Below are 24,550 nucleotides of genomic sequence, written 5' to 3'. Positions count from 1 at the left end.
TATCCGCTCCAGATCTGTCATGAATCTATATTTTTCGTTCCATATCCAAATCTAAAAAATATATATATCTATATATGCTCCAAATCCAAAAAGAAATTAAAATTCAAATATGTTCTAGATCCATCATTAATTCTAAAACTCAGCAATAAAAAGTAATAATTTTTTAGAATAAAAAATGAAGGTTAAAATGTATTGATAACAAATAAATTATATAATTTTTCTCAAAAATATAATAAATATTGTAGTTTATACTTTTATACCAAAACAACAAATAAGAAAAATAATAAAATATCATTCAAAAGTAATTGCAGGAGTAAGATCAATCTAATATTTTATTGTCTTCTTTATCATTATAATATCCACAGCACACCCAGTCTCATTCCTACAACATTAGATAATGACATATAAATTAAATATAATTTATATTCAATGCTTTATTATTTTTATTATGACCATATTTGACTAAATATATGAATAATTATATTCCTTAAAAATTATTTGGTCAATATAATAAAATAAATTGCTAGGCTGTATTACTTGGCTCGCAATTTGAATATTGCATGTACATGCTTTGGGGCTGACTGACCTTTAAATTTACAAAACTAACCTTTAAGTTTTAAGAATTTAAATGAATGATAAATACCACTAATATGCTATGAATAAAATTTATTATCATTATAATTCCACAATTGTTAAGAAACTTTTAAAATAAATAAAATACAATAAACATATGGGTGGATATGGATATGGATTTAGATATTAAGATATATCCAGACTTACTCAAGATCCGTCTTATATCCGCACATCAATATCCAAATTCGATCCAAATTCATTTTAAACTGACATAAATTCGATCTGATTGGATTTGGATCACGTGGATATTAGATCAAATCCAATCTATTGCCATCCCTAAACTTGATTATTATTAACTCATTTAAAGTTTACAACAATTTAAAAAAAAATTTAAAAAAATAAGTAAAACAAGTTCAATCCAAGCATGCAGTTAACCTGACCCAAACCCTTGTCCTTACACTTTAGCTCAGGCACAAGCCCTTCAATTACCAACCCTATTTGTAACTCGAATAAAGCTACGCGATATGCTTCACGAAAGATTTCAAATTTCAATGCGGATACAATGTTATGGGCTGTAAAAAAGATTTCAACTGTATTGGATCGGGAATGTATTTCCCAAAATGGGCCGAATCCAAACTCAATGAAATTCGGGTAGAAAAAACCCACCCGAATTAAGAACAAACGACCTCATCCACATAACAAAGCAAGACAACATCTGTTGTTTGGTTAAGAGGCCGTGAGGCGCCGGCAACCATGTGGTTCATTGTCCAGAGAATGGCCACAGCTTCTCTCTTGTCATCTTCTTTCTTCATCTCCAAGCCTCCGTCACCATCCTCACTCTTTTTTCACTTGCCTGTAAAGCAATTCGTTTCGAGCTCAGCCCAGTTCAGGCAAAGATATGGGGCGGTGGTCTCTGCTACTTCAGTGGCCACTGAGCCAGCTGAGACACCATCCGTGACTCAAAACGGCAAGGTGGAGCAGGCCCAGATGACTTCTGAGACTGAAAAAGTCGTGCTTCCCACTAATGAGTCCAATGAGCAGCTCTTGAGAATTCGCCACACGGTGAGTTTTGGTATTTGTGAAGAAAAAGGAGATTTAATTTGAAATTTTAATATCGTATATGATCCTGTAGCTTGGTTGTTGGGGTTGAATTGTTGTTACTTTTAATCCATAGCTGGTGTAAAATGAAATCATTAGCTGTTGGGTTTAGCTGTTTCTGTTTAATAAGCATTAGCTATCAAGTAAAATGAGTGTTCAGGTATTACTTTATCTGCTGTGTTTCAAAATTAAGCCGCAGGGAAGCTACATAAATGCTCTTATTAGTCTTGCAATTTAATTTTTTATCATTTCATTGAATTCTTTAAATTACTTTGAGGAGCTTCTTTTGGTGTATGAACTGAAAAATTTTTATGTACTCAATTTTGCTTTTTTTCTGGCTAAGTGATGTTGTTTCTGGTCTAGTGTGCTCATGTGATGGCCATGGCTGTTCAAAAGCTATACCCAGATGCAAAAGTGACAATAGGGCCTTGGATAGAAAATGGGTTCTACTATGATTTTGATATGGAGCCTTTGACTGATAAGGATCTGAAGAGGATCAAGAAAGAGATGGTGAGTACACTTGGTCCTTCAGTAGTAATGTTGTTGTAGATTTCGAGTGTAGGGGAAGGTCATGAGATTGGGAAAATGCTTATTGGCCTATGATTTCAGGGTACAGAATTTATTTCTTACATCATCTGTAGGATCGCATCATTGGTCGAAATTTACCACTTGTGAGAGAAGAAGTCTCCAGAGATGAAGCTAAAAGCAGGATAATGGCTATTAAAGAACCTTACAAAATGGAGATTTTGGAAAGTATCATAGAGGATCCTATCACTATCTATCATATTGGTATTTTCTAGCTCTATTATTAGATTTATTACTCTATTTTGTTATTACCATCATTAATATAGCTGTTAGATTCTTCTGTGATTTGGTTCTGCATTTTGGAATTTTTTCTATGCGAACTACATTGTAAAGTCTAGGTTGTGATTATAGATATTGATTTATGGTTTCATATTTGCTTAGTCGTTAATATTTGTGCTAGTTTAAAGTCGTTCTAACAATGCTGCTACAGGCTGATTCTCTTTTATTGTTTATATAGTGTTCCATCCTAGGTGACCAGGGTAATAAAGTGGAATGATTTTGAGGGGAATTCAAATTTACAAAAATTTTAATTTTGTTTGTTCTCCTAAGGTGAGGAATGGTGGGACCTTTGTGCTGGACCTCATGTCGAAACTACTGGTAAAATAAACAAGAAAGCTGTTGAACTTGAGTCTGTTGCGGGGGCATACTGGAGAGGAGATGAGAAAAAACCAATGCTGCAGAGGATCTACGGAACAGCATGGGAGAATGAAGAACAGTTAAAAGCTTACCTTCACTTTAAAGAAGAGGCCAAACGCAGGGATCACAGGCGCCTTGGCCAAGATCTTGATTTATTTTCAATACAGGTTGCTTTCTTTCAAAACTGATAATTGCTATATTGCATACTATAACTGTATATAACGGATATGATTTTGTGAAGGATGAAGCTGGTGGAGGTTTAGTATTTTGGCATCCAAAGGGTTCAATTGTTCGGCACATCATTGAGGATTTTTGGAAGAAATCACATATAGAACATGGTTATGATTTGCTATATACTCCCCATGTGGCCAAGGCGGACCTCTGGAAGATTAGTGGTCATCTGGACTTCTACAGAGAGAATATGTATGATCAGATGAACATTGAAGACGAACTTTATCAGCTCCGTCCCATGAATTGCCCTTACCATATTTTGGTTTACCAGAGGAAGCTTCAGTCATATCGTGATTTTCCAATCCGGGTTGCTGAGCTGGGAACAGTATATAGATACGAGTTGTCTGGAAGCTTACATGGCCTTTTCCGTGTAAGAGGTTTCACCCAGGTAAGTTTATACACATTCTTAGCTATGAGACAAGGTAGAAATGGTTTGCCTTATAATTTTGCATCATTTGTCTGACACTAAGGGTAGCTTTGTGTGTATATGATTCTACATGTTTTAGTATATTGTTCACTATATTTATAGTTCTTGAATCAAGGTAAGCAGAATGAAATTCACCCTTTTTGCTCTTGCAGGATGATGCTCACATATTTTGTTTAGAGGATCAAATAAAAGATGAAATTAGGGCTGTTTTAGATCTTACAGAAGAGATATTACTACAATTTGGTTTCAACAAATATGAAGTGAACCTCTCAACTAAACCAGAGAAAGCTGTTGGAGGTAATGATATATGGGAGAAGGCAACATCTGCCCTTAGAGACGCTTTGGATGATAAGGGATGGGATTACCAAATTGATGAAGGTGGTGGTGCGTTTTATGGTCCAAAGATTGATCTTAAGATTGAGGATGCTCTTGGAAGGAAGTGGCAGTGCTCAACCATACAGGCAAGTCCTAATATCTTTAAATACCATATCTAATTTTGACATGGATTCTCACTGGGTAAGTAAGAATATGTCTGCTATAATATTTGCATTATAGCTCATGTCCTGTTTCCTTACATTCGTAACAAGCCCTCGTCTCTCTCTCTCTCTCTCTCTCTCTATGCTGTAGTGATTCTGAAAAAACTTCATATCAATTCATATCGATTTCATTCATTCATATCAAGGCATATTGATTTCATTCATTTATTTCCATGGCAAAACTGTTTGATTGAGTGACATTTTATTTCTCAATGTAAGCAGGTTGATTTCAATTTACCACAGCGATTTGACATTGTGTATGTTGACTCAAACTCAGAAAAGAAGCGTCCCATCATGATCCACAGAGCAGTGCTTGGATCCTTGGAACGTTTCTTTGGAGTTCTAATAGAGCATTATGCTGGGGATTTTCCTTTGTGGCTTTCTCCAATCCAAGCTCGTGTTTTACCAGTTACAGACACACAGGTATACATGGCTACTTCTGTTATGAACCTCAGATTTCCATTGTTATGAATCTATTTACGGTTTTGCAAGTGACTTAAGATTTATATAATCTTTGCTATAAAATAACTAATTGGATGCATTTATCCAGCTTGAGTACTGTAATGAGGTGATAAAAAAACTGAAAACTAATGGTATACGAGCTGAAATTTGCCATGGTGAGCGCCTGCCTAAGCTCATTAGAAATGCAGAGAAACAGAAAATTCCATTAATGGCAGTCGTTGGAGCTAAGGAAGTTGATGCACAAACTGTTACAGTCAGATCTAGGTTTGGTGGAGAGCTTGGGACCATGAAAGTTGATGATTTTATCAGCAGAATCAAGTCTGCCACTGAAAACAGAACTACAATGTAAAGTTCTTTGAAATTCTTAGACATGATATTTTTACAGGGATTTGAATACATACGATTTTCATTAGATAGCGACATTTTTTTACTCGTAAATTTATCTACTTGAGAAACTAAATATTTCTAATTTATGGTTGTAGCCTGTGTACAATAATTTTAGTTTCTATTTTTCCTAATAAGCAAATAAATATCTGTTTATCAAAGAAAATGTCTGTCGAGGTTGTAACAGAAATTGCTTATATCAAGTCAAAGTTTGATTGCGGCATAATTTAAATTTATTTATATTTCGGAACAACAAGATATCCCTTTTCATTTTTCCTTTTCTGTGATTGTTGAAGCATTTCTTTTGTAGGTTCACACGGTCTGAAATTTGGATTCTTTTGTTCACATGGTTTGGGTCCTTTTGTTCACATGATATTTTCTGATATAGCATTGATTTGAAACCAGCATTAATTCGAATTTTTCATATTTTGTGGAGTCGTCTAAAAAGCTTTCACTGAACGACTGAAATGTTTACTTTTAAATAGCTTGCACGTCCAGGTGAATGAATGGAGCGTTCGAGCTAAAATTGCTCAGTGAGCAAATACGTTTAGTATTTATTATTATTTACCCTAATTAGAGTTTAATGTCCTCCAGGAAAGCTGAATCTCCCGTCAACATTTTTGGTTCTTCAAATATTTGACCCTGAGCCACCTAAAATTAGGTGGAGGTTTGTAGTGTAAAGTTCCCTTAATCTCACTATAAATGAACATTTTTTGAGAGATTATCTCGTCTTAATAAAAAAGATAATCCAAGCTCAAAAGGCCTTATTTGAAAAAAAAAAAAAAAAAAACGAACGGATTAAAAAGAGTTTCCAAGATGAAAGTAGTGGGTGCATTGCTTTTGTGCTGGCTGACATTAGTCATAGAGTCACAAGGAGCAAATTTGGATTTCCAAAAACCTGAAGCACAGGCCTCAGAAGCAGAGGCCTCAAAAGGTTTTAACTGTTGTCAGACAACCTGAACCAGATGCCGCGCGATCACAAGGTGCAGTTTTTTATGTTTTAAGTATGGAGCAAAGGCCGATGGCAACTCAGATGATAGTAAGGTGTAAACATTTCTATAATTCTGAGTAATTTCAAATAAGTTTTCTTGGTTTGTCCGATTGTTTTTCTTTCTTTAGGCTATTGCAAGTGCCTGGAAAGAGGCATGCACATCTGAAAATCTGAGCACTGTTGTAATTTCGAAAGGAAACTACATGGTTGGTTCAGTAACGTTCAAAGGACCCTGCAAATCTCCTATAACTCTTCATATTGAAGGAAAACTGAAGGCCCCAGTAGAATTAGAAAGGCTCAGTTCACAGGACGGATGGATCGTTTTCCAGGACATTGATGGGTTACAAGTCTCTGGAGGAGGAACATTTGACGGTCAAGGATCAGCTGCTTGGGCTAAAAATGATTGCCGGAAAACTGGAAAATGCAGTTCTTTACCAATAGTAAGTATTTGCCACTATCACACACATTGCTTCCGGATTTTTTTTTTTTTTAACTCATGTTAATGCTAATGCAATGAGTTATGACTATGGTTTTTTTATTTGAAAACAGAACTTGAGATTTTCTTCAGTCACCAATTCGAAGATGCAAGACGTAACTTCACTTAACAGCAAGCTGTTTCACATTAACATTTTGAATTGCAAGAACTTGAGCCTTCAGCATATTAGCATCAATGCACCAGCAAACAGCCTAAACACTGCTGGGATCCACATTGGTCGATCAAACGGGGTCCACATCACTGATGCAGACATTAAAACTGGGGATGATTGTGTTTCACTTGGCGATGGAAGCCAACAAATAAGCATTGAAAAAGTGACCTGTGGCCCTGGCCATGGCATCAGTGTTGATACCCTTGGGAGATACCATGATGAGCAACCCGTTAATGGAGTTACAGTGAGAAATTGCACTCTCAAAAACACAATGAATGGTGTTAGAGTCAAGACTTGGCCAGATTCGCCTAGTGGTGTTGCGTCAGAAATGACTTTTGAGGACATCATCATGGACAATGTTAGCAATCCTATTCTAATAGACCAAAAATACTGCCCTTATGGTGAATGCAAAGCTAAGATACTTAAATAACTCCTTGATTAAAATTGCATTAAGAGAAAAATCATATTAAGTTATTGAATTGATAAATTCTATCCTGTATCTAGGCACCCTCTCGTGTTAGGATCAGCAACGTGAACTTCAACAACATTAGTGGAACATCGGTGACTCATCTAGCAGGTGAAGCTTGCTTGTAGTGCAGGCATACAATGCAGGAACGTACATATTGGTAACATTCACTTGACATATACCCCACAAGGCACTGCCTTCTCAGAATGTACCAACGTCAGGCCTGTAGTTTCCGGCAGAGTGGTTCCGCGTGCTTGCTTCAAGAATACATGAGCTTCCTCAGATGCTGACCAAGTAGTAGTCCAAGATATTATTCATATTCATGCTAGAAAAAAACTGTCCAAGCGTCCCTTCGTGCATACTTGCATAATGAGTGATGGTGATTGGTGAATTGTGTATTTGATTCTGTATTTTTTTTTATGCAGAGTCAATGTATTGTTACAGAAACAAGAAACAACAGAGACATAGTTCTTTATTTGAAAATATCTAGAATGTGATATCAATGTCTCTGCTACGGCACTTCATTGAAGCTGTAACTAGTCTAGTCCATTTTGTTAATACCACATTCTTGGCTAGTGCGACGCCATTTCTGTTAACTACGCCTTCGTGTTAATTAGCCAACCATCAATAATGAAGTGAGCTCAAGGTTGAAGACGAGCCTTAGCCCCCACCTTTTCTAGTGTATGATTGTTGCTTAGTTAGAGAGAAAACATGATTTTCTATATACGCAGTGCGCTTGGGGTATTCCTATGATCACCATGCCACCTAATGTTGTTTTTTATGGCACTTTTCCTCTCTAGCCAAGGATGTTCTTGTCCTTTTATACTTACAAACATTTAAACCCTGGGAGGGAGCATACTTGAAGAATAATTTTGCTCATTATTAATGTAATTTGTAAGAGAACCCGGCAGCTCTGTGAGAGCAGCCCTATAGTTGTTGACATGGTAGACCTTTATTGCCTCCAAACCTTTTGGCAGTCTGTTTACTCATTAGTTCCCCATTTTTAGCTAGAGAGACAATATTCTCTTTAGGTGATAACAACCTCTCACGTGATCCTGAATAATCTAATTTTCTTTTTACATTGCACTTATAACCAAGACTTTTTTTTATATATAAAAGGGAGCCAAACAAGGCTAAACCGAAACAAAACGTGGGAAAGCATTCCCGTACATGTCATAAGTTAAACAATTAACAATACCATTAGGAGGGTTGTGGAGGACATGAAAACCAAGAGGTTGCCTCATTGCGAAATTTGCAAGAAAATCCGCTGCAAAGTTTGCTTCGCGGTAAATGTGGCTAATGCACACATGCCATTCTCTATTTATGAGCCTTCGGATACTTTGAATCACAGAAGAAAATTTGCTTGGGTTATTGTTCGTGTCTGCAAGAAGCTCAGTGATGCACTTGCTGTCAACTTCAACCAACAAAGACCGAATTCCCATCTTCCAAGCCAGGTCAAGACCATAGAATAGACCCCAAAGCTCAGCATTTGTAACCGAACTAATTCCAATGTTCGCACAGAATCCAGCAATCCAGTTCCCATTTGCATTTCTTATCAAGCCCCCTGCAGCTGCCATGTTCATCTTCTTGCAGGCCCCATCAGTATTCAATTTGAAGACATTTTCAGGAGGAGGTTTCCACCCAAAGTATTTAACCATCTTTGAAGCTCCAGGCTTGATCAAGGCCATCATGGTTTTATGGGCATTTTCAGCTCTGGTCATAATATCTAAAGTGATGTTTTGACTGCTCCTCTGGTCATGGTTTTATAACCAAGACTTTATATTACTGTTCTGTATTTCTTATAATATTTCACTTATCCTTGGCATAATTGGGGTAACCGAGCTCCCCCTAATACTCAACCGCTCCTTGTTCGTAATGATAGGTTGCATCCATACATTTTCATCTATTTTCCCCCCGAACACATATACTTATGATTTCATTATTTTAAATTAAAATTTAGATATTTGATTACTTTATTATCTAGCTAATAATCTGAATATTAAATAATACCATACAAATAAATTTTTTATAAGTAAATAATAATTAAACTTAAATTAGTATTTAATTAAATGAAAATTGATTTTAATAATTAATTAAATTAAACGACTAGTCATACAATATCCATAAAAAAATTTCAATTTGTCATCTCTATAATGAATTTATAAACAACACATACAAATTTTATCTGGAGGGAGTAAAGTTTATGTCATACCACTTCTGTAACTGTACGCGATTTCATCTATATAATTATCTTAAAATGACATGACAGACCTTATGAAAGAGAGAGGGGGAAAAAAGACACGACATATAAATTTTACTTTGGAATTAAATTTGTATGACATGTCACATTTTATCTAAATATATAACAATTATTCATACATATATCATAAACATGTACGACATGTAATTTATGTCAGAAACTATTAATGATATGTTACACAATATTGGCCAAAGATTTAATTATGGGCAATGACTATCTCGAAGCTGCTCTAAGGTAGAACAAAAATCACGGTCACACACGCAAAGTGATAAATAATAAAAAATACGTTATAACTTTGATCGTGTAGTTTTGAAGACATGTTCTACCTTAGACCAATTGCAACATAACTGGACCCTTTATTTATTTATTTTTTCTGTTTTCAAACTTAATGCAAATTAGAGAACAAATTATTGCTGAAGTAATCTTTTTTCTTCTTTTTCTTAATCTTTCTTCAAATTCAATAACTTGGATTTTGTTACCCTAAATTATAATTGTGTAAATTAACAATAATAATTGTATTTAATTCCAAGAATTTAATTTTTTTAACCTATTACTTCTTCAAGGGTGAGATATTTAATAATTTGGTTGCAAACGCCTTAAGAAAATTTAGCTTATACCCCTTAATTTTTCATAAAAGAATATATTTTTTAAATTTTCACCTATGTCCCCAATTCAATTTGTTTTTTGTTTTTAGTTAGAGTTGGAGAATCATTTTATAAAATATTTCAATTATATATTTATTAAATAAATTGAAATTATTGTCGTTAGGAGTAATTTTATAATAAGGAAGTCTTTTACTTAACCTATAGCAATAATGCTAGAGATCCTTAAATTTGAGTCCCTACTTGAGTTCTTGTTAGTGTATTAAAATCTGGGTTTTTTTTTTTTTAAATTTATGAGTGACATTTTCACTTTGTTAAAATGAGGATGCCCTCTCTAGATAATTATTATATATTTACTCCTTTACATGAACCACATTCATACAAATATTTATCATATATATATATATGTACTCTGCTCTGAGGATGAGTGATGAAATCATGTGCAATGAGAAGTGTGAAGATACTAAAATATATTAGGTGTATTCTCAACAAATACTCAGCTATCCTAATCAATATTAGAAAAATAATTTTTGTAAAAAAAATTTAAATGATTTTGAAGTAGGATTGAGAATTAATATCGGGTAAATGGTACTTTCATTTCTTTCAAAATTCATTTTTATCACTAAAGACCCTAATAATATGTTGAATTGTAAAAATGCAAAAGTCTTAACGGATATATAAAATGTTCGAGAAATAAATAAATTGAAAAATTTTAAAGAATAAAAGGAAATAAATAAAACAATATGTCTATTCCCTTGGAAAAATTAATTCAAGCTTATTCTGAAATAAAATTGCGAGAAACCGTCATCAACTTAAACAGTTAAACTAGATCTAGTGCAAATTAAAAACTTCACGCACCACCACTCATCATGCACCCAGACATGAAGGGGTCGTAGAAGAATATTGCTCCTTCTTGCAGCATCAGAAATTAAAAGAAAGACGGCGGCGACCAGGGATGGCGGAGCCAGAGGGAGTGGCGCTGGCGATGCAGGGAGGCGGGTTCATTTTGCCAGAAGTCTTGGGTTGAATATTTGTGCATTCGGATTTAATAGGTCCTTCGGGTCCTGTATATGTAAGACTAATGTCAGCAAGCTCCACGCCCTCGCATGGCACGCCACCGCTACAAGCCAGCTTTATAGCCACCGCCGTCGCTGAGGTGCCTCGTATGTTCTTGAAGCTTACCCTGTCCAGCTTAACACGCGATGGGACCTGAAGAAAATAATTAATAATAATCTCATTAAATTTAATTAATTAACTGATTAATTAAAGAACATGTACATAATAGGTATTACGTATGTACCTTGGCATTGCACTGATTGTGGGGGCAGTACACTTGATCCAAGAGGATAGGATTACTGACATTATTCATTTTAATGTCTTCGAAATGCAAGTCAGATGCAGTGCCTGGATATGAAGCTGGCCAGGTTTTGATTCTCACGCCATTCGAGGTGTTGCTAATGTTGCATTCCCTGACCCTGATTCCAACTACAGGCTGTTCATTTTGGTACTTTCCTAGACTTCCTACACTGATTCCATGACCGGGTCCGCAATCAATCTTGTTGATTTCCATTTGCTGGGTGCCGTCGCCAATCGAGATACAATCGTCCCCTGTTCCGATTTTCGAATCCGTAATCGTCACTCCACTGGATCGTCCGACGTGAATTCCATCCGTGTTCAGACTCTCCTCAGGTGCTGTCACGGTAACTCTCTGGAAGGTGAAGTTCTTGGCGCCAATTACGTTAATATGAAACTGTTTGCTGTTCAGTGAAGTCACGTCTTGTACCACCGAGTTTGTGATGGCGTTGAAACTCAAATTCTGACAAAGTTAATTACGTACATTCTGGTTAGCTAGCTATGGTGAATTAAAATGCTACACGCACATAAATGTAAAAGAAATAAAGCTGAGCCTGTCAGGATTGAAAACACACACTTACAATGGGACGTTTCTTGCAATAATCATCCTTTTCACATTCAGAAGGAGCGACGGCTCCTTGGCCATCAAAAGTTCCACCGCCGGATACCGTCAGATGTTCGATTTTATTGAATGAAACCCAACTGCCAGCGTCCTTGACATTTGCAGGATCTGTTAGGGCTTTAAGGGTGCCTTTAACCTGAAGCTCAATAGCAGCCTTGCATGGGCCTTCCATGGTCACTGGACTTAATTGATACGTCCCTTGCGGGATCAACACTTTGCTTGGTGTTGTTGCTGCACAGGCTTCTTTCCAAGCATCCCTTAAAGCCTAATTAAGACAAGAAGCAACAAACATTATTTGATTAAGATGACTAGAACATTATTTATAAATGCTAAATTTTAAAAAAGAAAAAAAAATCAAAAAATCATAGCTAGTGGGGATATTCAATCTCACAAATCATCAAATTAAGGCTCAGTTATTACCTGGCTTATATCTGCATTTTGCTTTGCACCGTGTTTTGTCACATCGACGTCCAAAGCTGCAGCAGCCGATAACATCAGTAATGATAGGAACAAAGCCAGGATATTCGATTTCGCCATGTTCTAGTTTCAGCTGCACTTATTTAATTTCTTAATTAACTTGAGATTTTGGATGAATTGCATGAAATCTTGCTTCTTCCTGATAACATTTTATAGTGCACTCAGGGAAGCTCATGCCACAAAAATTTTCAACCAAATCTTTAGCTAATTTTATGCCCCCTTTCCTTATTGTCGTAACTCAGTGGCTCAATTTATTTCCTATTTTTAGTGTTTATTCTTTTTTTTTTTTAATCTTCCGCAAATATTTCCTGCACAAGATGAATTGGTAAAGAACAAACATTAGTTAGTTTTTTAAAAAGAAAATGTTGGCTAGTCACAATATTACACACCTTTTTTTTTTCTCTCCCTCTTTTTCTGCATATGCATCTATCAGATTAGTATTAAGTGTGGAGATAAGTTTTGCTTAACACTCAATTAATGGATTTTTTTTTTAAATCTTAACCAGAGTTTGTCCAAGGTTTTTAAATATAAATCAACGAGTATAGCTGTTAGGTTTTTGGGAATTGATGAATCAAAAATTACATTTTGAGTCTTTTTTTTTTTAGCGTAACAACAACAATGATAGCAGCACTTGCTAAATTGACAACTTCAATTAAATAATAATTTTTGTTGTTTGTGACTCGGGATAGGTCAATGTGATAAATTAATAATTTGATAAATTATAAAATAATGATTTTTTTAAATCCTATTTTCTTGTAAGACTTACCTACTATATAAGGTAATAATTACTAATTTTGAAACTAAATTTACATAATATGTCAAGTGACTTTTGTAAAATATGTTCTCAGTATTGTTAGTCGCTTCTTGAAATTAATTTAGAAGTCAATATCATTTCTAGCTCTACAATAATTTGATTACTACTGGTGTAAGACAATTAACTACTATTAAATAAAACACAATAAATACTAAATTAAAGAAAAAAATTATAAATGTGATAATATTTTCTAGAAATAAAATTTTTTATCACAAGTGAATAATTAATTTATTGATATATTAATATTCACTAAATTTATAAACTTTTCATAGTGTCAATATTATTAATTCATTAAAGGTTTATTGTATATATATTTACAGAGTTAGGTTCCATTAAACCATTGGATTCTGTAATTGAGTTGAAGTACAAGATTCTTTAGTGGAACCTAACTCATATGCATGTGTGTGTATGAGTGCACATAGTGCTTCTCTTGCGCATAATTCCACACTTGTAAAATTATGCGGATGTTGATCGTCGGCAATTGGATCAATCCAGTTTGATCTAGTGGCAGAAATTGATCAAGCATGAGTCAACAATCTTCATTACATTGTTTATAAGCAAGTTTATAATTTCACTGAATGCTGTTACTCAAATCCCCATCATCTCAGACAATAACGTATTAATTTGGGAGCTAATTACTAGAGACGGAAGAACCACTCACACCTCTTTGATCCCGATGAATTATTGACTGTTAAGGCAATCTCCCGTTGTTCTCCCCTACTTTTCTCATCCTTGTTTAGTCGCTTTTACTGCTTCTGGGGCCACCACAAGTTTTATATGAATCATTGTTATTAAAATTCGGCCGGTCACATTCGATAAAATTGGCTCCATGAGGACCAACACTATATCAAAGGAAACGAAAAAGCAAGAACCAGCATGGCTGAACTTGAGCAAAGACAGAGAAGACTGAACTCAATGTGGACGACAAATAGCAACTTTGGAGCAAACTTGGGATCAAAAGCTTAATTTTAACAGATATCCTAAGTTGGGACCCATGGGTGCTCGACCAGGTGGTTTTCGAACAATATTATTTGGCTAATTATCCGATTTTGAGTCTTAGGAACGTAGGAAATTAGAAAATTGATTTTGACTTTGTTTATTCTCCTATTAAGGGAAAAAAAAAGTATGTTATCTCTTGGAGAATAACAATATTAAATGAAGAGTAATGTTATAATTAATTGGGGATAAATTCTATAATACATCTAAGACTCCATGTCATAATTTGATATGAAACCACCAATTAATTATAGTTGGACACATGGCGATACATATTGAATAAATTTTAAAACAAAAATTATAAATTTCCCTCTTTTCATTATGCCTCTATATATTATTTTTGAATATTTTGGAATTTCAATAAAGTAAGAGATACAACATTAATGCTACTCTCTCTCTTCATATTTGCTTTGGTGACTGCCATTTTTGAAAACTAATGAAGACGAATAAGATTTTTTTTTTTCATGATGAAGATGATTTTTCTCCCGATAAAACCAATAAAATGTGCTCCATTGTTTCAATTTGCATCTTTATTGGGAATACTGCACCCATTGCTTTGCCTTGTTGCCAATATTAAATGCGGTATAACAATCCATATCGGTTGTTGATGCTGAAATTTGCTCGCCCTTTGACCGACCAGATTCTTTTACCAACGTTTATGTTATCAACTGTTGCTCGAACCGCTGGGGTTGGAATCACTCTCCTTTCTCTTACTAGACCTGCGTTCACAAAAAACGGATCAGAGACGCCGGTGGTTTTGCCGGCGTAAACCCTCCGATGCCTAAGTTAGCACAAGGTGTTTACGGGAAAACAGTGCAATTTGGATTCAAGAATGATTTCTAGTTTATTCGAAGTTTGTAAGAAAATAGCCTGGTTGCAATTTGGCAGCGTTTTCCCTCTCTCCGTTTTTTTTGTCTCATTCTTCATCGATTTCTTCTTCTTTTATAGCCGCTGTCCCACGTTTCCATTTACCCTTCATCCCCCCTTTTTCGGGTAGTGGCAGCCCCCCATGGGACTTTAACTGCTACATTGTGGGCAAACGTGGGATCTCGCGTCTCCAGCAACGGTTCTGGGAAAAGCGCAACTACCGTGATTCTTTGGGATCGTGTTCCCGCTTTTTGGGGAATTGGTATCGGCTCGGTATATGACTCTAGTCGGTATATTATCCTGGTCGGTACTCGTCTCTGGTTGGCTCATGTTTATCCCTGTGTTCTGCTCATACCACTTGGCTGAGGTGATCCATGCCGGGGCGGAAATATTAGCATGGCCGACCTGGTGCTTTTATTTACTTAACACCAGTCCCCCAGTTTCTGGTCTTGCGAGTGAAATGAGTTAATAGTATAAACTGATAGTCAAATCTCACCAACCCGGGGAGCTTCTCATCTGATCTTCTGTTTACTGGGACGGGCTGAGGTACCATTTTTCTTCTGGGGAGATTCCGACCTGAGCATGGGCCTAAATGAGCATGTCCATTGCATATCTGGGCTTACATCTATCCTGGCCTCTTGTAACGGTTAGTGACGTGGCATCTCCAGACTCTTCGTATTTGAAATTTGAAACGACGGGCTATCTGACCTCGATATTTGGTGAGTGAGCTAGCATCCCCATCACTTAAATGCTTTCATTTTTCCCTTTTCGTTTCAAATCCCTAGACTTAAATCTTCATCGTTTTGTTATTCGTCTCTCTGTCGTTAACCAACCCCCTCTTTGAACTTTGCTTATACTTCTCGTGTCCGAAGTATCTACTTGCTGGGTTTTTCTTCTATCACGGCCGCGCTATCAGTACCAGTTCAATCCAGGTATTGCTTTTAATTTCTTCTCTGGTTCTTGTTGATTGGGTTCTGTGTTGCCCCCTTTTGTATCCGTATACTCGAGTTTTCTTTGTTTTCTTTGTTTTCTTTTGGGATTCCGGTATGTCAAATCGGAAGAGGAAGTTAATTGCTGATGAGAGTGACGAAGAAGTAGGGGATTCAAACCTTAACTTGTCAATACCCACTGATTTTTTACGCCCCTCTAGTAGTGTAGGCCCCTCCCATGGTAGGGATACCCTTGAGTACCCATGTCCCTTGGCTGTTTCTCCCTCCCCCGAACTAGAGCTTGTAGGGAATAGAGGTGGACCTGCGTCGGGCTCTGGTGAGAACCATAGCTTCGGTGGGGTTGGGGTCCCTGAAGGAGTTGGTGATGGTGAGGGGAGCAGTTCCGGACCGAGCGGACCCCCTCGGAGAAGGAACCTTTGTCATAGGGTAGAGGCAGATTCTTATCCTATTGACTGCATAACTTGTGCCACCACCCAAACTGATTTGTTCAAGCTTAGGAACCTTTACAACATTCCTGAGGAGGTTCTCCTGGTGGTTCCTGGGAAAGGTGATGTTCCTAGTCGGCCTCCGCGGGAGTATGTGACGATGCACCTGGAGAGTTTCAGATTAGGAGCTCGGCTGCCCCTTCAACGCTATTTTGCTAAGATACTGGGTGGTATGCACCTGACCCCAGGTCAGCAACATCCCAACGGATGGAGGGTTCTCTCAGCTATGTATGTGCTGTGGGAGAGGTGTAGATCAGAGGAGCCTTCCCTTGTTGAAGTGAAGTATCTATACCAGCTGAGGAGCAGCCCGAAAGAAGCAGGCTGGTATTATTTCATGTCGAGCTCTGCGAAGAGAAAACCAATCACCGGCTTCCCCTTTTCGTGCTAAAATTAGAAGAACAAATTCTTCTTCGCTAGGGGAAGTTGGTGTCCTGCACCTCATTCGTTGGGTGGTGATATTTACCTTCCAACACATTTTGTCACCCCAGTTCGTTCATTTTTTGCCTAAATTCTTAATCAAATTACAACTTATTGGGTTCTTTAACCTTTTTTGCTATTTCAGAGTCGTGGGGTTTGATCGGGGGGCTTGAGAACCGACCTTTGCTTCAGGTGGAGACTGCTCTGGTGAACGCGTCTACCTGTCAAGACCTCCTGTCACCAACAAGCCTGGTCGGTTCTGGTTTAGTGGACATAACAGCTGGAATGGATAACAAGATCCTCAGTGCGATGACCAAAAAGCGTGGTCGGGCTCCGAGCAGCTCCAGCAACCCTCCTCCGCCTCTGAAGAAAGTCAGTGTTGGCCCTTCTAAGGCTTCTGTTCCTGCTCTGCCCCCTCCTCCACCTTATAAGAGTGTCAGGGAGAAAACTACTGACAAGAGTTCTGAGGTCAGCACACGCTCTGGGGACCGATCCTCCCATCTTCCAGCTCGTGATCAGGGTGATTACCTGACCCCGTATCAGAGGGACTATGGGAAGTCAGTGGGACCGAAGATGGTTCAGGACATTGAGAGCATGAATATCAATAAACTAGCTGGTTCTGTCCAAAGGGTCTCCTTCAAGTTGGCCACCATAGTCTCTTGTTACAAGAATAGGATCACGCGCCAGGAGAGGAAGCTCCAAGCTGAGAACCAGGACTTGAAGAAGAGGGTTGAGTCTGCTGATCGCTCGAAAGAGAAGCTAGCCGAGCTGAACAGGCAGATTACGGAGCTAGAGGAGAAAGTTGCGGTTGCTGAGTCCACTTCTTCCAAATTTGAGGGTGAGTTGGGTGACCTGAAGTCCAATCTTCAGGCTACTCAAAGTGAAAGAGATACTCTGAGGACCGCCCTTGAGGGAGAGATCAAATCCCTGAGTGAACAGCTGGCTGAGGAGAAAGGCAAATCTGCTGGATGCCGAGTATAACTCCGGGGTTGCTTTCAGCTATAAGTGCATCATGTCTGTGCTTAAGGAAGAATACCCCGAGCTGGACATGAGCAAGCAGGAGGCTGAAGTGGAGAGATATATGGCTGAGGCCGGCCAGGGAGATAAGGAGCAGGGTGAGCAGGAGCAGGTGGAGGCTCCTTTGGATGGGGTGTAGGAGGGGGAAGCTGGGGGACGTGCTTTCGAAGTGGGTCAAGGGTTCGTGCCTCCTCCTTCTGGTATTGCTGATCTCCCACCTCCTGAGACTGCTGATCCTTCACCTCCCGAGATTGCTGATCCTTCAGCTGCTGGAGCCGTTGACTCTTTTAATCTTTAAGTCTATTTTTTGTATAAACTCGTATTTGTTTTGTAAACAATTGAACATTTATAAATTTTTAGATGCTCTCTATTGGCTTTCTTGTCTGGTTTTTTGCTCATAGATTGTTTCTACAAAATAATTGGACAACTTATCTGGTTTGCCTGCTGGTTCCTTAGTGGACCGAGCAGGAGTAGGCATTTACTTGCCTTAGTAAAATTTTCGTCGAATTAGCTGCTGGTCTTTCGTTGACCGAGCAGACGCATACACTTTCTTGCCTTAGTAAAATTTTCGTAAAATTAGTTGTTGGTCTTTCGTTGACCGAGCAGAAACAAACACTTACTTGCCTTAGTAAAATTCTCGTAAAATTAGGTGCTGGTCTTTCGTTGACCGAGCAGAAACATGCACTTACTTGCCTTAGTAAAATTCTCGTAAATTTAGCTGCTGGTCTTTCATTGACCGAGCAGAAACAGGCACTTGCTTGCCTTAGTAAAATTCTCGTAAAATTAGCTGCTGGTCTTTCGTTGACCGAGCAGAAACAGACACTTATTTGCCTTAGTAAAATTTTCGTGAAATTAGTTGCTGATCTTTCGTTGACCGAGTAGAAGACTGCACTTACTTGCCTTAGTAAAATTCTCGTAAATTTAGTTGCTGGTCTTTCGTTGACCGAGCAAAAATAGGCACTTGCTTGCCTTAGTAAAATTCTCATAAAATTAGCTGCTGGTCTTTCGTTGACCGAGCAGAAACAGGCATTTATTTGCCTTAGTAAAAATTTCGTGAAATTAGTTGCTGGTCTTTCGTTGACCGAGCAGAAGCAGACACTTACTTGCCTTAGTAAAATTCTCGTAAAATTAGCTGCTGGTCTTTCGTTGACCGAGCAGAAACATGCACTTACTTGCCTTAGTAAAATTCTCGTAAAATTAGCTGCTGGTCTTTCGTTGACCGAGCAGAAGCAGGCACTTACTTACCTTAGCAAAATTTTTATTGGGCTTGCTAGCAGGGGGATTTCATGCTGAATTCATCTTTATTTGAAATTTGAATGTATTACAAAAATACATAATATATACATGCGCAACAAGCCATCATGCAGTTAATAAAAATAACCTATCAAAATGAGGATTTAGTAGAGCACTTTGCTTACTGAAAATACTTCTTTAAGTGCTTGGCGTTCCACGACCTCTTCACGTCTCGTCCATCTTGGTATGCTCACTTATAAGCTCTTGGTCCAGTGGCTCGTATCACCCTGTATGGGCATTCCCATTTCGGGCCAAGAGCGCCATGGTTAGGATCCCTGGTGTTTTGGTTCACCTTCCTAAGTACCCAATCTCCTGCTCGGAACTGCCTCACGCGTACGTTCTTGTTGTAATAACGCATGACCTTTTGCTGACACTGGGCCACTTTCTTCGAGACCCCTTCCCTTTTCTCCTCAAGCAGGTCCAGGCTTAAGCAGATTTGCTCGTCGTTTTGCTCCTCAGTGAAATATTCCGTTCAATGTGTCCCCACTCCAATTTTTGCTGGGACTACCGCCTCATGACCAAAAGTTAAAGCGAAGGGGGTTTCCCCTGTGGCGGTTTTGTGAGTTATCCGGTAGGCCCATAATACTCCTGGTAGTTCGTCAACCCAAGCTCCCTTCTTCTCTCCCAATCTAATTTTCAAGAGTTTTTTTATCACTTTGTTGGCTGCCTCCACTTGTCCATTTGCCTAGGGGTGTGCGGGGGTGCAGAACTTCAGGTCCACCCACAAATTTCGGTAAAATTCCCTGAAGTTACTGTTGTCAAATTGCCTCCCATTGTTTGTAATGACGACATAGGGGATCCCGTATCTGCAGATGATATTCTTCCAAATAAAATCCGTTGTCTTTCTCTCCGTGATTTGGCTGAGGACTCCCACTACTACCTACTTGGTGAAGTAGTCTATTGCCACAATTGCATGTGTCGCCGCTCCTCGGCCCTTAGGTAACGAACCAATCAAGTCGATTCCCCATTGAGCGAAAGGCCACGGGGATGTCATAGTGGTCAGCTTTTCTGGGGGTTGTGCAGGAATCTCAGAGAAGCTTTGGGAGGTTTTACAGTTCTTTGCCATCTTTTTCGCATCCTGGTGCATGGTCGGCCAGAAGTATCCTTACTGGAGTGCCTTGAAGGCTAAAGTTCTTGCTCCCGAGTGATTGTCGCATATTCCTTTATGGATCTCCCTTAGTACATAATCTGTCTCCTCGTCATCCAAACATCTCAAAAGGGACAAGGTGAACCCTCGGCGGTACAGCATTCCATCTAGTAGCGTGTACCTCGCTGCTCGGCATTTTAATTTTCTTGCTTGCCTTTTGTCTTCTGGTAAAACTCCATCGCGCACATATGCGCGAATCGGGTCCATCCAGGATTCACCAGTGCTTACTCTCATCACCTCTACTTCCTCCCTTATACTTGGCGAGGTCCTTACCTCTAATGGAACCGACTTAGGTAATTTCGGATCTGCAATTGCAGCCATCCTAGCCAACATATCCGCTCAGTAATTCTCATTTCGGGATATCTGCTTTACCTCCACCTCTTGGAAAAGCCCGACCATATGCTTCGCCTTCTTCAAATAAAGACCCATCCTCTCTCCCCTTGCTTGGAACTGATCATTGAGCTGATTACATACCAATTGGGAATCTGATCGAATTTCTACCTTCTCTACTCTTAAAGCGTGTGCAAGTCCGAGCCCGGTGATAAAGGCTTCATATTCAGCTTGGTTGTTTGTGAGCTGGAATTCGAACTTCACTGTATACGTTATTTCGGTTCCTTCTGGGCTCCGTATTACAACTCCCGCTCTGGATCCTTGCTCACTACATGATCCGTCAACCATTACCAACTACACCCCCTCTGTTTTCTCCTGCTCTATTGGTTGCTCCTCCCGAATTTCTTCCCCTAGCTCAGCTCGGTCAACCATAAATTCTGCCAAAGCTTGGGCTTTGATTACTCCTCGGGGCCTATAGGAGAGGTCAAATTCACTTAGCTGCACGGACCATTTTACTAACCGACTAGATGCATCTGGTTTTTGAAGTGTTTGCCAAAGGGGCTGGTCAGTCATCACAACAATCTGGTGGGCCTGAAAATATGGTCGGAGTTTTCGTGCTGCCGTTATTAGACCCAGTGCCCACCTCTCTATCAATGGATATCTAGTTTCTGCGTCTACCAGGACCTTACTTGTGTAGTATACCGGGTGTTGCTTTCCTTCTTCTTCCCTGACTAATACCAAGCTGGTAGCCCATTTAGAGATTGCCAAGTACAGAAACAGCTGGTCACCCTCTCTCGGAGTCGATAGTAACGGGGCGCGGGTCAGATATTCCTTCAGCTGCTCAAATGCTTTCTCGCACTCTGATGTCCATTCCATCTTTCTCCCTTTCTTTATGGTTTGGAAGAAAGAGTGGCATTTATCTGTGGCCCGCGAGATAAATCGGTTGAATGCTGCCAACTTCCATGTAAGGCTCTGCACCTCCTTAACTGTCCGTGGGGACCTCATTTCTGTCACCGCCCGTATTTTTTCTGGGTTGGCCTCAATGGCTTACCAGGAATCCCAAGAACTTGCCTGAGCTGACCCCGAATGCACATTTGTCTGAGTTCAGCTTCATTTCGTACTTCCTCAGCAATTCAAAGGTCTCTTCTAGATGCTTCACATGATCCCTTGGCTCTTTGGACTTTGTAATCATATCATCCACATACACCTCCATAGTGTGTCCAATCAACGGTTTGAAGATCCTGTTTACCAACCTTTGATAGGTGGCTCATGCATTTTTTAGGTCGAAAGACATTACCATATAGCAAAACAAACCCATGTTAGTTATAAAAGTGGTGCTTTCCTCATCCTGCTCGTCCATGGGTATCTGGTTGTATCCAGAAAAGGCATCCATGAAACTGAGCAGACTGTGACCTGCTGTTGAGTCCACCAGCTGATCTATTTTAGGTAGGGGAAAGCTGTCCTTCGGGCATGCCTTATTGAGGTCTGTGAAGTCCACACACATTCTCCACTTCTCGTTGGCTTTTTTTACCAGTACTACATTGGAAATCCATTCCGGATACTTGTTTTCCCTTATAAATCCTGCTTTCAACAGCTTCTCCACTTCGGTGTTTATGGCATCACACCTTTCCTGGTTAAAGCATCTCCTTTTCTATATCACCGGCCTCGCCCCCTTCTTGATTGCCAACTTGTGGCAAGTTACCCTGCTATCAATTCCTGGCATGTCCTCGTGAGACCAGACGAATATATCTGCATGGGACTGTAGGCACTTTACCAGCTCGCCTTTTACTGTCCCGACCAATCCTGATCCGATCTTAATCACTCTGCTCGGGTTGCTTTTACTTACCACAATCTCTTTTAGCTTCTCAATAGGTTCTTGGCGACCCTTTTTAGAATCTCCAGCATTATCTAGAGAAGTAACCTGTAGTGTCTCCTTGGCTGCTGTAGCATAACAGCTCCTTGCCATCCTCTGGTCGCATTTTACTACGCCAACCACTCCATTTACTCTGTATTCCAGTGCCAAGTAATGCGTTGATATAACGCATTGGCTTATCCTCATGAACGGTCTCCCTAATATCATTTGGTAAGGGCTTCTTTCCTCTATCACGACAAAGTCCAGTATCATCGTTCTTTCAAACGACTTTGTCCCCACAGTAATCGGGAGTTCAATGATCCCCATGGGAGTTAACCGTCCTCCTCCAAATCCCTTCAAGGATGTATTCGTCCGCTCCAGCTTTAGATCTGAAATCCCCATATCATCTAGGGCCGACTTAAACAGAATATCGACTGAGCTGTCCGTGTCTACCAGTATTCGCCGCAATTCTGTACTAGCCACCAATGCTTTAATTACCAGTGCATCCTCATGAGGATACAAAATATCCTCTTCGTTATCCTCCGTCCACATAATGGGAACTTGCCACACTTTTACTCTCTTGGCTGCTGGCAAATTGAGAAGCACCTCTTTGCCAGTCATGGCGTATCTCCCATAGTTCTTCCGTGCTCTGTTCGAATCCCCGGCCAATGTTGACCCTCCTGCTATCACACGGATGGTCGGCTTTTCACGTTTCAGACTCTTCTCAACTCCTTCATCCCACGTGTACTGTGATTCAATGACAGGGGACACTCCATCTACATACTCATCCAAGTATCGATTTCTCACTAAATCCTCTACCTGAATCTTCAGGTCACGACATTGGCTGATAGTGTGACCGTGGGTGTCGTGAAATTTACAGAATCTGCTCTTATCCCGTCGGTGAGCCGGTTTTGTTATAGGGGCTGGAGGGTACAACATGCCTTATCCCTCGATCCTCTCATACAATTCCTCCATGGAGATCTTTAATGGAGTGTACTGTCTATATGCCAAGCTCTAGTCTACCAGTTGAACTGCTCGGCTATCATAAATGTCATCTCGGGCTGGTATAATCGCTAGCTGATCTGGTCGTCCAGCCCTGGAACTAGTTGCATGTAACGCTCTAGGAGTGTTGTGATAAGGGTGGGCAGCCATCTGCTTGAATTCTCGTTACCGCTCTGGGAACAGGGTGCGCGAAGGTTGGGCCCGGCTATGTTGGAACTGTTGTGGTCTCTGAGCTATGAGGTAAGGGCAGGACCGAGCTGATATTCAGCCCATAACTGAGGATTCCCTAGCTCGCTTTCCCGATCTGCTCCTGTTCGGGGCTCTCCGTTCTTTTCGCCTCAGCTCTTCCAGCTGTTCACTCTTTATCCTTACCGATTTCTCCTCTTCAATTTCAATCTATCTCGCCTCGCCTGTTCATACCCCGCTGAATAATTCTGCACTAGGGGGCTTCTTAAGTTATACCACAATCGACCGATTTTTACACCTTCTTTTAATCCCCTTAACGCCTGTGGGTGATTAAAAGCTCCCAAATCTAGCACGGCCCGGTGATATTGCTTTACAAAATCCTGAAGGGACTCATGCTCCTCTTGTTTCATCCCCATCAGTTCCATCATGTCGTCCTCTGGGGCTACTGCCCATTGGAACTGTTCGGCCAACTCTTGGCACATCTGCTCGTACCATTTTATACCTCCTCGGGGCAGCTTGCGGTACCATTCTCGGGCTCGCCCCTCGAGTGTCAACGGGAACACCCTGCACCTTTGAGCTGGTGTCAACCCCTGCACCCCGGTCATGTCGTTGAAACGCTCAATATACACCAGATGGTCACTTCAACTGGAGTATTTGAGGTCGGGGAAGCGGAAATCTCTTGGGATTACTGTACCCATGATCTCGGTTGATAACGAAGATTCTTCATCCAGCATTCTTGCTCTGTATCTCCTCCATCACCTGCGCCAATCTGTGCACCTCCCCTTCCAATTCTACGGCACGGTCAGGATCACGTGCAGCTATCTGGTCTCGTTCCAGCTCGGCA

The 24,550-nt window shown here is 39.7% G+C and overlaps 6 protein-coding genes across 6 annotated transcripts; 3 read left to right on the top strand and 3 right to left on the bottom strand.

Moving 5' to 3' along the window:
- Nucleotides 1-1,288: 1,288 nt before the first annotated feature.
- On the top strand, nucleotides 1,289-4,960 carry LOC102618874 (threonine--tRNA ligase, chloroplastic/mitochondrial 2). Its single transcript, XM_006469478.4, has 8 exons — nucleotides 1,289-1,635; nucleotides 2,035-2,181; nucleotides 2,313-2,460; nucleotides 2,806-3,059; nucleotides 3,134-3,511; nucleotides 3,703-4,011; nucleotides 4,309-4,509; nucleotides 4,637-4,960. Exons 1-8 carry the CDS (start codon nucleotides 1,327-1,329, stop codon nucleotides 4,895-4,897), a joined length of 2,007 nt encoding a protein of 668 aa, XP_006469541.1. The 5' UTR covers nucleotides 1,289-1,326; the 3' UTR covers nucleotides 4,898-4,960.
- Nucleotides 4,961-5,325: 365 nt separating this feature from the next.
- On the top strand, nucleotides 5,326-7,302 carry LOC102630501 (exopolygalacturonase clone GBGA483-like). Its single transcript, XM_052434824.1, has 2 exons — nucleotides 5,326-6,363; nucleotides 6,473-7,302. The coding sequence occupies exons 1-2, from the start codon at nucleotides 6,127-6,129 to the stop codon at nucleotides 6,998-7,000; spliced, it is 765 nt and encodes a 254-aa protein (XP_052290784.1). The 5' UTR covers nucleotides 5,326-6,126; the 3' UTR covers nucleotides 7,001-7,302.
- A 3,396-nt stretch (nucleotides 7,303-10,698) lies between these two features.
- On the bottom strand, nucleotides 10,699-12,410 carry LOC102630814 (exopolygalacturonase-like). Its single transcript, XM_006469686.3, has 4 exons — nucleotides 12,294-12,410; nucleotides 11,833-12,138; nucleotides 11,199-11,714; nucleotides 10,699-11,107 (listed from the first exon to the last, which is right to left on the bottom strand). The coding sequence occupies exons 1-4, from the start codon at nucleotides 12,408-12,410 to the stop codon at nucleotides 10,820-10,822; spliced, it is 1,227 nt and encodes a 408-aa protein (XP_006469749.1). The 3' UTR covers nucleotides 10,699-10,819.
- Nucleotides 12,411-16,073: 3,663 nt separating this feature from the next.
- Nucleotides 16,074-18,035, top strand: LOC107175732 (uncharacterized). Its single transcript, XM_015527464.2, has 3 exons — nucleotides 16,074-16,782; nucleotides 17,025-17,854; nucleotides 17,907-18,035. The coding sequence occupies exons 1-3, from the start codon at nucleotides 16,074-16,076 to the stop codon at nucleotides 18,033-18,035; spliced, it is 1,668 nt and encodes a 555-aa protein (XP_015382950.2).
- Nucleotides 18,036-22,317: 4,282 nt separating this feature from the next.
- On the bottom strand, nucleotides 22,318-23,457 carry LOC107175733 (uncharacterized). The gene has a single exon (XM_015527465.1). It carries the CDS (start codon nucleotides 23,455-23,457, stop codon nucleotides 22,318-22,320), a length of 1,140 nt encoding a protein of 379 aa, XP_015382951.1.
- A 431-nt stretch (nucleotides 23,458-23,888) lies between these two features.
- On the bottom strand, nucleotides 23,889-24,311 carry LOC107175734 (uncharacterized). Its single transcript, XM_015527466.1, has one exon. It carries the CDS (start codon nucleotides 24,309-24,311, stop codon nucleotides 23,889-23,891), a length of 423 nt encoding a protein of 140 aa, XP_015382952.1.
- Nucleotides 24,312-24,550: the final 239 nt, after the last annotated feature.

Source organism: Citrus sinensis, chromosome 2 (assembly GCF_022201045.2).
Source record: "Citrus sinensis cultivar Valencia sweet orange chromosome 2, DVS_A1.0, whole genome shotgun sequence".
NCBI classification, from domain to species: domain Eukaryota; kingdom Viridiplantae; phylum Streptophyta; class Magnoliopsida; order Sapindales; family Rutaceae; genus Citrus; species Citrus sinensis.
Note: the sequence above shows the minus strand (reverse complement) of the source record. Positions and strands in the feature narration are given on the sequence as shown.

What these genes read in the sequence shown, in the direction of transcription:
- LOC102618874 (XM_006469478.4), top strand. Translation starts at nt 1,327, where the DNA reads ATGTGGTTCATTGTCCAGAGAATGGCCACAGCTTCTCTCTTGTCATCT. An exon ending in TATCACTATCTATCATATTG is followed by an intron (nt 2,461 to 2,805) that starts GTATTTTCTAGC and finishes TGTTCTCCTAAG; the next exon opens with GTGAGGAATGGTGGGACCTT. An exon ending in TTGATTTATTTTCAATACAG is followed by an intron (nt 3,060 to 3,133) that starts GTTGCTTTCTTT and finishes GATTTTGTGAAG; the next exon opens with GATGAAGCTGGTGGAGGTTT.
- LOC102630501 (XM_052434824.1), top strand. Translation starts at nt 6,127, where the DNA reads ATGGTTGGTTCAGTAACGTTCAAAGGACCCTGCAAATCTCCTATAACT. An exon ending in AATGCAGTTCTTTACCAATA is followed by an intron (nt 6,364 to 6,472) that starts GTAAGTATTTGC and finishes ATTTGAAAACAG; the next exon opens with AACTTGAGATTTTCTTCAGT.
- LOC102630814 (XM_006469686.3), bottom strand. Translation starts at nt 12,410, where the DNA reads ATGGCGAAATCGAATATCCTGGCTTTGTTCCTATCATTACTGATGTTA. An exon ending in AAAATGCAGATATAAGCCAG is followed by an intron (nt 12,139 to 12,293) that starts GTAATAACTGAG and finishes TGTCTTAATTAG; the next exon opens with GCTTTAAGGGATGCTTGGAA. An exon ending in ACAATCAGTGCAATGCCAAG is followed by an intron (nt 11,108 to 11,198) that starts GTACATACGTAA and finishes TATTTTCTTCAG; the next exon opens with GTCCCATCGCGTGTTAAGCT.
- LOC107175732 (XM_015527464.2), top strand. Translation starts at nt 16,074, where the DNA reads ATGTCAAATCGGAAGAGGAAGTTAATTGCTGATGAGAGTGACGAAGAA. An exon ending in GAGCAGCCCGAAAGAAGCAG is followed by an intron (nt 16,783 to 17,024) that starts GCTGGTATTATT and finishes TTGCTATTTCAG; the next exon opens with AGTCGTGGGGTTTGATCGGG. An exon ending in GCAAATCTGCTGGATGCCGA is followed by an intron (nt 17,855 to 17,906) that starts GTATAACTCCGG and finishes TCTGTGCTTAAG; the next exon opens with GAAGAATACCCCGAGCTGGA.
- LOC107175733 (XM_015527465.1), bottom strand. Translation starts at nt 23,457, where the DNA reads ATGTTGTACCCTCCAGCCCCTATAACAAAACCGGCTCACCGACGGGAT.
- LOC107175734 (XM_015527466.1), bottom strand. Translation starts at nt 24,311, where the DNA reads ATGACCGGGGTGCAGGGGTTGACACCAGCTCAAAGGTGCAGGGTGTTC.